Source organism: Chaetura pelagica, unplaced genomic scaffold, assembly GCF_000747805.2.
Source record: "Chaetura pelagica isolate M959 unplaced genomic scaffold, ChaPel_1.0 scaffold344, whole genome shotgun sequence".
NCBI classification, from domain to species: Eukaryota; Metazoa; Chordata; class Aves; order Apodiformes; family Apodidae; genus Chaetura; species Chaetura pelagica.
The window spans coordinates 8,320,558-8,333,857 of record NW_009953098.1 but is presented as its reverse complement, the minus strand read 5'-3'; the positions used below and the strand labels follow the sequence as shown (position 1 = coordinate 8,333,857).

The 13,300-nt window shown below is 39.7% G+C and overlaps 1 protein-coding gene across 1 annotated transcript in view; it reads left to right on the top strand.

The window, feature by feature from the left end:
* CHRDL1 (chordin-like 1) overlaps positions 1–13,300 on the top strand; it is a 37,432-nt gene that overhangs the window by 16,802 nt on the left and 7,330 nt on the right. The window contains exons 4-7 of the mRNA XM_009997143.1: positions 6,474–6,619; positions 7,469–7,562; positions 10,127–10,194; positions 11,750–11,924. Of these exons, the coding sequence (XP_009995445.1) occupies positions 6,474–6,619; positions 7,469–7,562; positions 10,127–10,194; positions 11,750–11,924 (483 nt within the window). The remainder of the gene's footprint in view (positions 1–6,473; positions 6,620–7,468; positions 7,563–10,126; positions 10,195–11,749; positions 11,925–13,300) is intronic.

Here is a 13,300-nt window from a genome sequence, read left to right as displayed (position 1 = left end):
AAGCCTGTGTTAGCCTTTAATTTTGCTATAAAAAATACCAGTAAAAAGACACAACAAGCAAGAATCATCCCTGTATCTCTCTACTGACTTATGTATGTTACCTTATGATTTTGATTATAGGGAAGAGACCTGGACTCCATCAGGGAGGAGAATTCAAAATATTTTTTTTTAACAAGGAGACCTAAGGGAACGTGCAACTCCTACCCAAGAAAATAGTTTTCTCAAAAAACAGATGTCATCAAAGTGCTGCCTACTCATGTTGGACAGTGCATGTACCTAAGCTGGTTCAGGTTTCATAAAATTTTCAAGAAGCAAAACTAGGAGAAGTACTCTCACACTCTAGTAATTTTCCCCTTTGACATTAAAAATGCTTATGGTCTGCGTATTTCCAAGAACTGTGTTTTATTTTGACCTTCAGAATTGTTCTTTATGTGTTGCTTCTGCATAGTTAACTTGCAATTTTTCTGCCAATTTTAAATGTCAAGGTAAGTAATATAGCCTCACATTACATTATTATATAATTACGGTGACCTGATTTCTGCACAGAAGCAGCATGTGAGATGACTAGCCAACTGGTGTCAAAAGACACATTCCTGCACCAGGATACAGCCTTTAGAGCTTTAAAGTACCTGTTGCAACTAAACTGACTTTCTCAATTTTGATCAGTATGTAGCAAAACTGACAGGGAATACAAGTGAACATGCAGGAGAGATGTCAGCGCAAACAGCTGTCCCAGAGTCACACCAGAATTCAATTACTTTTCTAGTGAATAGGCTTCTAAACCAAATCCTCAGACTTTTAGTCCATACATGCTTTTGCTCCGTGTTGATTCAGGAAACATGTTTCATAAAATCCTCTCTGGATTCATATTCATAAGCTGTCATCTGTTGACTTCTGTGACTTACAAAAGCCCAAAGAGACTATCTGCAGAACAGTTCCCACTATGCTAAGTTTCTTAAGGCATTAGAACTCATGATTACATGTCATATTGCTTAGCACTTGATTGTTTTTATAAGGGTGGTTAATAAAACAGACAAACTGTAAAAACAAAGTTGGGTTGAGAACCTACTGTTTCTGCTTGATGTTAAAAGCCCATCTTTTTCAGTAAATGACATTAGGTGATTTTGAATATTGCAGTTTAAAAACAGTTCTAAGTCAGCAAGCCAAGAGTGTGTAGGATTTTTTTTTTATTATCTTTGCCAGATGTTCTGATAACTAAAATAAGCAAAAGCGAGCTAAATATTAACAAGAATGGCCAGAATCTTGTACATTAAAGTATCTCATAGAGATGCAATAAAACCCCTCAAGACGCTCACTGAGGTGCTGTGCAGGGTCCTCACAGACCCTGCTGAGAGATATGCAGCAGCACAAACTTTGCCTACATGCTTTTCTTGTCTATTTTTGGGAGTACACTCAGTTACCACTTCAACCTAGAAGCTGAGATATTTGGTCTCATTGTTCTCTATGGTGAAGACCACCCAAAAGCAACTTATTTTCTTGTCTTGAAGGTCAGATGTCACATCATAAATACTTTGCTGATTATCATGCCATGACTGTACTGATTCTGAGGTGCTTTTGCCAGTTTGTTAGTTAGTGTCCTAAAATTATTTGTTGGCAGCTGCAGCAGTACCTTCTGACTTCGTCCAGAATTATCCAAGTTGAAAACTTAATTGATTGTAGTAAGGCCTGGATTTGCCTTCCTCAAGTAAGTCACTCTACAGTTAGATTTCCCAAAAGGCTAGTTTGCTTATAGCCAGTTACTACTTTTCACTCTCTGCACATAAAATACTTTTACAGAAGTTACCACTGTTTCAAACACCAGGAACTGCTCATGGAATTCATCTAAGCTATTCAAAGGATTAGTTGCACATAACTGATGCTCTTCTGTTCCATATCCAAGTAAGGGTAAAGCATCTCAGGACCAAGCTTTTATAACAATTCAGGAAGCAATAGTTTTAAACAATAAAAGCTAAAAGATGGTGCTTCCAAAACTGCCTGTGGTCCATGTGACCATGTTGCATGACTCTGCCAGAAGACTGGAAAGCTCCAGAAGCCATGAAGCCCTGGTCTGTGTATACAGTATGGCTGCCCTCAAACCTTGGCCATTGGAAATTTCAAGTAATGGGCTAGTAACCAGGCCAATTACCTCAATTAATTGGGAACCCAGGCAGGTTTCTATGAAAAACGTGTGACTGGAGTAAATTCCACTGAACCAGAAAATTTCCATAAAATATCTGTGGTTTATCAAATTAATATCTAACTCTGTTTTGTGAAACTATCAAAAAGTGTTAGTGCTGCACTTCACACTAAGGTAGCATCTCTAAATGGCAAACTTTTTGCCATACATTTTCTTCAGACACACCCTGTCACACGGAGTGTGGTTCATAGAATATGTGAACTATGCCTACAGGCAGTTCTAGTTCATAGTGAACTTTTGTATTCAGGATGTATAACAGATCTAAATTGATACAAATTTTGGTTGTATAGGTCAACAGTTCCTCCCTAGTACAAGCATCTGTCTCAAAGATAATCTTAAAAACCAGCATTTAAGAAAGCACTGAGGCTGAATCCTGAAGGAAACCTTTCTATTGGCTTCATTGACACCAGGATTTACCTTGAGTGTGTGGTGTGCCAGGGGAAAAACAGCCTAGGTAGACAACAGAAACCGGACAGAATCCTATGCTTGGAAAAGAGGAATGCTTGGATGTAAGAACTCAAGCATAGTCACCATAATCTCCAACTGCCTTTAAAAAATAATTGTTTTGAAGCTAATCCATGTTTGATACAGTTGTATTCTGTTGCTTGTTGTAAAATCTGAAGGATTTCTTCAGCCAGGTTCAACCTTCAAAGCTGCTTACAGGGTAAGTTCAAATCCATAACAAGTCACACAAAGCGTAGGTTGCTCATCTTAGCCCCCTGCCATTACCTAGAGCTCATGTTGGTGATAAATCAGTTCTATCCATACTAATAACTTATGGTCTTATCTTGATCCCACTAAAATCACAGGCAAATGTAAGCATAGCCTGTCAACTTGTGTATGGAAGCCCTTAGAACATAAATGCCAACCACAGAAACAAAGATAATTCCTTTTCAATTGATGCTGTAACATCTTTACCCTGTATGTTTTATATTGCTTCTACTGACGTGCTATGAATGCCAGAAAGAAAAGCTCAGATTGAACCCAGTTAATTAAAAGGATTCACAGATGGTTTGCCTGATACTTTACAGAGGCAGCTAATTAAAGCAATGTTAGTCAGCACCATTAAAATGCCAGATAAAGCTTTGGGAACAATCCTGATTAAGAAGCAAGGTTTACAAATAGAGCTTTGAGCAATGCAGTGTATTTGCAGTTAATTAACCTAATTCTAACATATCTGAACTAAGGCCCAGAATGATGCATGTTGATATTGGTATTAATGCCAGGATTTTTCAAAGTTCAAACCTGGCACTTATTAAAACAATCCACAGTGACTAATTGCACATTCTACAGAAGAATATGATTTCATGAGGGAGTCTCAACTCCTCTAATTAGCCATGATTTAAAGACCACTAGAAAAGAAACCAAGGCAAGTCCTAGTTGTAGAAAGTCAGTTACACACTAGCAAAGATGGAGTGCACCAGACAGAAGTTGTATTTAGACATACAATATAAATAAAGCTTCCTTGCAGTTTTAGACAGTTGCTGTGTTTGGACGGTGCCAATCACACCCTCCAATATGCTGTCTCAAAGATAAGACTGTATGCATTTTTTTACAATAAAAGTAACGGGGTCTTGATCTGAACACTTCTCTAAACCTAATTTTATACAGCAAATAGGACTATCCACTTAATATGATAAAAGAGAGTCATATGCACAGGTATATGCAGCTTAGGACCTAAATCACGGTCTTATTCCCTGTAATGGAAACTTAAAATTATTTCACCAAATCAAAATAGCAATAGAATATCACCCCATATTCCAAAGACAGGTAGATGTACATGTGTTTTGGGCTGCATGTTATGATTTAGCTGTTACAGGCTTCTATGATGAACTTGAAAGAATTATAGATTAAAATAACTACCTACTGCAACTCTCCACTGTTATTTTCCAAGCAATGAGTTTTACCATCATCATTTCCTTAGTTAGAAGCCACAGTTTCAATGCATTTCGTGATTTTGTAGTGATCTGTGCAGTGTGGCTTATACCAAGGCAAATCTGCACTAAAATTTACTCTTTTCATCCAATACTCTGAAGAGTCCCGATGCAACATTCAAGTATCGGTCTCTGCAAATGTCATACCACAAGGCAAACACTGCTTTTGGACAGGCATCCCACTGGGCACAGCATTGTCCTGCAGAGTCTGCATCACTAGGGCCTCATTGTCCAGATAAGAACCATGTGTACTCTCCTTTTATTTCTCCTTTCATTTTCATTTTCATTTCTTTCCAGTTCTATTGCTCTTCCAGTTGCCCAGGGGGAAAGGGGTTAGATAACTAAGGGTTTGACAGTATCAGCTTTCCATGAGTTGACTCTTGGAAAGCCCAAGAAAATTTGGGGACCTAAGTTTCAGGAGGTAGCACAGTCCTGAGAAGTGCCTTTTAATTTGTATTTTCCATTATTTCTGCCTAATGGGACAGTAGCTGAATTTGTCAGTTGAATTTTTTGCTGATGACTTTCAACATGTATCTTAATTAGACTATACATGTTGCTATTCCAGAATGTGTATTACTAGCAAACCATAAAGTGCTGAAAGCACAGCATTGCTATGCCAAGCACAAGTGTTATCAAAGCTCTTTACTACTTACAAGATTTTGGAAAGGTATCATTAGACACCCTTGATTGCACTGAAATAATGATGGATTTGGTGCTTTAAAGAAGGAAGTGCAAATACCACGTCTGTCTCATGAAAAGAAATGAAATGTCAGGCAAGGAACCTTAAATGGCTAACCTCTCTTACCATTCTCCTTCACAATGTTCTTTGCTGACCCACTAGACTCTCAAATACTACAGTAAATCTATGTTCCACAACCAGATTTGACATTTACCATTCAAAATTTTATTAATATTTGATGGACCAATGTAACTAAATGCATGCTTTTAGGGAAAACTCTGAATGCCAGTGTTTAATGCCAGTGCTTAATGCCAGTGCATGCTAGCAGAAGACTGCTCTTTCGCTTGAGCTTTCAGCTGAAAAATGTGTGTTCTTTGGTGGCAGTTTCACAAAATAAAATCTCCACAGGTTTATCTGATAGATAATTAAAGGGGCTACAGCAAAACCTGAATTTTCAGGTCAGGTTTCTTTTACATGAAAGCTCAAACCCACTGAATGAAATTTCAGCTGCATTCCTAGAAATTTGCAGTGATTCAGGCTCCAGAGAACAAACACTCCACTGTTACTTCCATAGAGCTCTTGTTCGAAATGCCTCTTCCCATGCTGAGATGCTAAATTAATGTGAATGTTAATGTCTAGTGCCAGCTTCACTGCCCAATTAGTATCAAGTGACTTAGTTTCACAGGTGAAGCATAATCCCTTTGCACAGTTTGTCAACTGCTAATATTTAAACAATCTAGGGGATGTTTTGACATAAGGCATAGATAGCTTTATGTCTTAGAATAAAATTTAACCCCTGTGGTGCAGAACTTACTATTATCTTGAGTTGAAACAGGAGGATTTGGGGTTGAATTGACACTTCCATTTTGTGCACGTCGTTATATGCGCTGCGTTCTGCAAACAAATGCACACATTTGCACATCTGACATTAAAATGCATGTAAGAGAAAAAAACAGCTTTTGGGTGGCTTTTGAAATCAGTCTTTGACAAGTTTTGCTCAGTTTGAAAACAGCAGCAACACATTGCAAAGGCCACTAGGAACAAACACTTACATAGTTATCTCTTGATAGAGTTCCATTATCAGTTTCACTGCTCCTCTACCAGAAGGTTTTTCCCTGTGGATGGCATGGAAATGGCATCCTGCCTATGGCACAACCTACTAACCTGCAACTAAGTCTTCTATAGGCTACAACACTACAAATCATTAATAAAATGAAGTGGGAAACCATGCTAGAACAGTGGTATTGATAATGGGATTCTGTGTGCGTATAGGGCTTAACGCCTTCTAAGTTAGAGCATGAAAAAGCCATGTAAATATAACAAGTAGGCACGTAACTGAGTCTACATGTCCTAACAGCAAATGCTGCAGCAGACAGAGCAAGAGAAAACACGGAAGCATGAGATATGGTCATCAGTGCTGACACTGCAGTTGATAAACATCTTCGGATAACTGGGATAGTCAACTCTACGCGTGCATTAGTAAAGCTGAGCAAAAAAGCAGCATGAGAATATCAGTTATACTTTGTAGTATGACAAAAATTGTCCTTTTATAATAAGGAGAAATAAGGGAGAAAGGAAGCTTTTCCTCCCAAGTATTTGTGATATTGTGAGTTGTCAAGATCATCTGTTGCAAGATCATCTGTTCCTTTCCCATTGCTTCCAGAAGACTCCCTTTTCTCAGTAAACAGCAAAATCACCGGGAAATCCTGTGAATACAATGGCACCACCTACCACCATGGTGAAATGTTTGTGGCAGAGGGGCTTTTCCAAAACAGGCAAGCAAACCAGTGTGCCCAGTGCAGCTGCTCCGTAAGTAACATGATTTCACAGAGCCCTGCTCTGTCTAAGCTTCATTGCTCCTTTCTAAAGACATGCCACTGAAATACTAGCAATATATAGCAAAGGCTGGAAATTGAGCATTAATGCTGAAACTCATGAGAGTGCTCAGCCAGTCTGTAGCACCAGGTAAATGCCAGGCTGCCTCTTACTCAAACACAGTGGACAAAGCTTACCCTGTCAAGCATCTGCTGTAAGGGAGCTTGCAGTACAGAGGCAGCAGGTAAAATATTGCTACTTGGCATATAGAGAATATTTCACTCAATCTGACTGGAACATGTAGCATTAAGCCACTGAGTGAAACTGAATTCATTTTGACTGAGCTGATAATTCAAGAGCCCCATGGGTTCAGAGTGGACAGCTCTGTACACTGGCACTGGGCCACAGAGATGTCACCCATTCAAAGCCAGTACTTTTGAGCAGTCAGCCAGTGACTTCAGAGCCAGCATGTGACCCAAAACAATCCTCTCAATCCAGCCAGCTCTTAAGCATCAAGTATTGGCAACTTTGGACCTCCTCTGATCAAATAACCATTGGTTTTAGTACCAACAATGTCAGGTACATTTTCAACCTACGGTAATTGCAGTTCTCCCCACACACTTTTACCACTTGCCTTTTCTCCATGTTTTTTTAAAGAAAGGGACCTTCCTCTGGGACAACTAATTTTTAAAAAGCTTCTCATCCTTTTCATTGGTCTAATATTCTGCTTTTTCATACTAGAATGGCATTTACGTAAACACACATCCTAGAGTTAAGCATGTCCATAAAACAGTAAGTCCATAAAGCAGTAACTCCTAAATTCTCCTTGTGTTTTACTGGCAGGAAGGAAATGTGTACTGTGGGTTGAAGACTTGTCCCAAATTAACTTGCTCTTTCCCAATTTCTGTTCCGGAGTCCTGCTGTCCAGTTTGCAGAGGTAAGTTCAAATACAACCATGGAAGGAGAGGCTCTGAATTTACTCCTTCCTCTGTCAGAGCCCTGTCTGTGCACCAGCATCATCACGCAGGACAGCACCTGCATGTACTTACAGTCCAATATATATCTTGGGAAACTAAACCACATTCCAGCAGGGTAACATTGCTACCTTTGTTTTCCTAAATTGAAAAAGGACAGAACGCAAATGTGTAGCACCACACAGGACCTGAACATTACAGCAATGCTGTGTGCTGTATAAATACATCAGCTTAGTCAGAGCAAGGATGAGGATCTCCATGCATGAAGATTGTTCCTCATTTTCTGTTTTGCCATGTTACTCCACAGTACCTTTACAAATCTTGAAACATTTCGCCAGACAAACTGCTTAAAAAGCTTTCTGATCTCAAGCAGATAAGGTCATAGTCCTGGCTTTTCAGGGTGGAATCCAGTGGTATACTGTTTTAAATGTAATACACTGACAGTTAATTAAAGTAAATCTTTGCTAATCTGATTTCTGCTATCTGTTCCCTGATAGTTATTTGATCTGTATCTGAAAAACCTCTTCCAGTTACAAAAATCAAACTGACTGTCAAAGTACAAAGTCTCAGACACAGCTATGCAGTAAACTAGCCTTATACTGGAGAAATCCATCACTTCAGCCAGAGAGTCTATACTGAGAGATAAACTCATTAGAATTTCCATAACAGAGGTGAGATTAAATTGGATTATGCAGTAGAGATGACCCAGTGTCTCCACTGATGCAGCATTTTTAAATGTAGTCCACTGTTATTCTTATTTTAAAATGTTAAAAAGATAATTTATCTCATAATCAACTTTGTCTTTTCAATATGGCATAAGCTGTTTTACCTCTCCTCTGCGATTCTTACGAAATGCAAATCTAACCAAAATCATCAAGATCTAGAATAGCTCATGGGGAGGAAACTGTGAGTCCGTTTCTGCTCCCTGCATGGCCACATATATTAACATAATATATTAATATTTGCCAGTTTTCCTCTTCATTCTTCTACTACTGACTAGAAAAAGCTCCAAGCACTATGGTTGAGATGCTGATTTATGTCAGGATCCAACTTCACTTTAAGTTAGGGTGAGAGTTCTCATAAACTACATAGAGGATGAAATGCTAATACATAGTATGCACTAAGGTAGTAGATCCATGCTGGATCTGATTGAGTTAAATCTGGATGAATTAACTCCAGAATTGGAGGTATACCTGCATCAGCACCATGGCTCTCTCAAGCCAGCATCAATCTCTTCTTCTGCTGCAGCAACTATCCTACTTCGAGGCCCCCAGCCCATGATCTGTGCCATTACTGTAAGGCTCCTGATGTGGTGGTACTGCTCTGCATTCCACAGCAATGCTCAGCACATTAGAGCTGTGTTTGGAGCCACTAGCAAGGCAGTTTTACATGTACCTGTGTCTGAATTTCAAAGCTTGGATAAATTCCAAGCTCCCCTCCACACTAAATGATTCCTCCTGTTATTGTACAATTTTTTTAATAATCAGATACCATTTCAAGTTTCCGGCTTGTCTTACCAAGGAACACCTCTAATTAAGTTTCTAAAAACTTCTGAAAGCCACATTCTCTCTCTAGCTTATTTTTCCCTGAATCAGTTCAGCTGAACTGATTTTTCCCTGCTATAATTTCCACTGTATCTTATGCTTAGTTATGTCTGTATTTATGAAGTTTTCTTTACAAAGAAAACAGCTGAACATGACTGAATAGAAACTAAGAGTTTCTTCTTCTTTCTGACTTGACTTCTCATACCTCCTGCCATAACTCCCTGCACATGCCTGGCTTTCTGGAAGAGCTGCTGGTTTGTGTCTGATGAGTCATGCACCAAGCGTGGCCATCACTTCTGTTTATGAAACAGTCTATCTTTGAAAAACAGATGAAACCACCTCCCTGGTTCATAATCATACCTGGGGGTGAATTGTGACTTAGCCATTTTTACTAAACATGAAGCATAAATAAGAGGGAAACCCCACCCATATATCTGGGGACAAGAAATTTGCAGGACAAAATACAGCTTACTTTTTCTTGATATTTATAATATAATGTTATTTATTACACTTTTTATTACACTTTCAGAGCTGACTACAAAAATGTCATTTTCAGTCAAAATCCATGTCAGCTGAGCAACAGTAACTGTGCATGTGGGTTCCCTCAGCCTGCAGTAGATGGAAGGTCACACAATTTTAGCTTCTCTCTGTAAGCTAAGCTAAGCCAAGTCATGTCTCTTCACCTTTCTCTGTTATCACACAGCAAATGGTTGCTGGAAATTACCTTGCCAATAGGGTATTGCTGAGCCACATAAATCTGATAGTAATTTTCATCCTGAGCTTGCAAAATGTTTGGGAAGGGACCTTTCTTTAGGTCTCAACAGAATCTAGTACAACAGTCAAACTGCAAACTGACACTTCTACAAACTGATGCAACTTCCACCCTAAATTGGACTGTAAAGCTGGATAAGGCTTCCCCTAAGTGTCTCCCAAGCTGTTGCACACTTATTCCCCTAACTGGTACCTCTCTGCTTCATATACAGGAGATGGAGAATTATCATGGGAACATTCTGACGGCGATATCTTCCGGCAGCCAGCCAACAGGGAAGCAGTAAGTGTGACCTACAGTTTAAAGATGTATTTTCCTTGCTGTGCTGTGTGTGCCAGTACACTGGGGGGAAAAGACAAAAGGATGATTATAGATCTGAATGACTATCTACTGCTTCATCCTGGGTTCTGTGAATCTAGCCCAAAATAGGTTTCTTCTACTGCTGGAAAACCCTTAATAAACTGAACCTACGTTCATTAATAACATGGAATTATACACTCCATTAGCCTGCAGCTCATTTGGTCTTTGTTGTATATGCTCTATAAGAACAAAATTCTACTGCATTTTGTTTGCCATGCAAGCATCACTTTTAAATCATAATTGCAAACACTTACTTCCCAGTTGACATGTACACATGTATATATTTACTTCAGAGGCTTCACTACTTCTGGGGCTAGGAGTATCTATTAAAAACTTACCCCTCAAGAGATTATTTTTATAACAGCATTTTGAGAGAATATTAAGAGCTTTTAAGCATTAGGTGCACTATGTAAATACATGAACCAACAGGTCTTTGGATTAGTGAGAAGAATCATGCCTTGTTACTGCTGTAATATACACTATTCCTTCATGCCCATGGGTATTTTGAAAAATTATTCCTTGAAAACAACTAGTGTTTTTGCTCTAGAAAACACTTTCCAGTCTGTAAGATTTTGGTAAAGTGCTGGCCTTGCATGAGAGTTTAAAGCTGCAAGCAAACAAGAAGCTGGACTGTCATTCTGGACATAGTCTGCCCCTGGAGACCCAGTAGAAAACAATTTTTCTGAGGAAAACTAGACAGGCATACAATTTTTCTTATTTAATCTTAACGTAGACATCAGTAAAGTAGATACCTAGCTCTGAACACTGTTTTTAATACTTACAGTGAAACAGACACTTCTGGGTTGTGATTCATCTCAATACAGATCCACAACAGCTCAGGTTCCAAAATTGCCTGTCCATTGACTTTATTGGGGATTTGAGATCACCCACTGAAATAAGGACACCTATACTGACATATACAGTCTGGTGAGATGAGTTACAACTGCATATGTGTAGATGACTTAATTACCATGTAAACTATCTGCAAAGCCTGAATGGCCTTTATTTAATAAAGGGTGTCACCAGCGTGCTCAGCTCGCTCCCTGAAATGCCTGCACACCAACGCACGCAGCAAGGGGCAGTGGGTACAAACTGGAACACAGGAGGTTCCATGTAAATATCAGAAAAAACTTTACCGTGAGAGTGAGAGAGCACTGGAACAGGCTGCCCAGAGAGGTTGTGGGGTCTCCTTCGGTGGAGACATTCAAAACTCGCCTGTACGTGTTCCTGTGTGATGTGCTCTAGGTGATCCTGCTCTGGCCCCTGCCAGGGTTGGGTTAGGTGATCTTTCAAGGTCCCTTCCAACCCCTAAGATTCTGTGATTCTGTGTAATATAGTGCCATTCATTACATATAATAATGTTTCATGATAGCGGCAATGCTCTCATTGTCTGTCTTAAGCTTCTAGCATAGCCTCTTCCCCTGTGTTCACTGGAATGAAACACTTATTTTCCTGCTCTCTTTCTGACACCACACAGAGACACTCATATCATCGCTCCAACTATGACCTGTCACCCAGCTCTGCGAGGCAGGCAGTCAATATTCCACGATTTCCCAATGCCAGGAGTAACCGTGGAGTCCTACCAGATCCCCAGCAAGCTTCAGGAACGATAGTACAAATCGTAATCAACAACAAGCATAAGCACGGCCGAGGTAAAAACAAGTACTTCTTACAGTATTACTGTGGGTCAGGAAGCAATCACCTGTAGCTCAAAAATACTCCTCAATATATACAGTAGAGGCTTGGAAATTCACACTGGTATCAAGAGACACAATGCAAATCAGGGACACAAAAAGCAGTAAGCTATTAAGGATATGAAATTAGCTCTTGACTGAGTTCAGTTGTGCCTACACATACAACAATGCATTTCACTCTACAAAGGCAGCACAGTATCACATTGGCCTCTGAATTGCTTGTGGGATTGCGCTACATAATTCTGAGAACACGTTCAGCAGTTTCCAGGGAAGCAAGTACTTTGTGCCATAAAGGACACCACGATGCCTTTAGACTCACTAACTTGTTCACGCAGGACTGATACAGTAGGAAACTGTCTGTGGTTATTTTCTGTACACTGTATCCAGTTTTGTAACTTTACTAGCTGTAAATCACTTATGTTCAGACTGCCCCACAAATCTCAGAACATAAAGCTTTGCCACAGTATCAAGAGGTTTTCTGCCTCCAAGGCATAGGGGATTATTCTCGGGAAAGACAGAGTCATGACTCCCCACCTTAAGCTGTCTGATCCAGTGGGATGCAAGGAGTGCTTTTCCTTCTCCATGACTAATACTACAGGCAGAGTAGGGAATTAGCCAGTACTGCATGCCTGAGCTGTAAAGAGGCAAAGTTAACCAAGGTAATGAATCTCACTCTAAGAATCCTTTAGTGCCTTCTGATAATACACTACAGGACGCACTACATTATGGGGACAGCAGAACTTTGAGCCAAGCCACAGCAAACCTTACCCAAACACAACTAAGACAAATTCTTGCTGCGTTACAGGACAAAATAACAGTTCTCCAGTTAGTGGGACAGCAGGCTAAGTGGGATACTCAGTTCCCACAGTGGGCGTACCTCAGTGAACAGAGGTTTGTAGGAATAGGCCTAAAAAGCCATAAAAGAAACAGCTGTAAAAATGCATGTTCAGAACAGCATCTATCCACAAACACCACTCAGTGAGTACTTACCAACTACCCACAAAGAGTTAAAAGCCCTTGTATTAAGGCCAACTGATCTTTCAAGTTATTAACTAACAGAAGGAATGCTGGCCATAGGATCTTTATTATCCACCTGAACAAGCATGAAAAAACATTCAGATCATGCCAGTGTTTTATGCTGAATATAGGAGCAGGAATCTCTATGCAGTGCAATATCTTTGACATGTAATTCACACATGAAGACATCATCAAAGCAATTTCTAACTGATTTGTTTCAGCAAATAAAGAGCACACAGACAAATAGCATATTTCTGGATGCAGTACACAGTAACTGCCACAACTTCAGACACTCGCTGCCTGGAGAGATCCCCATG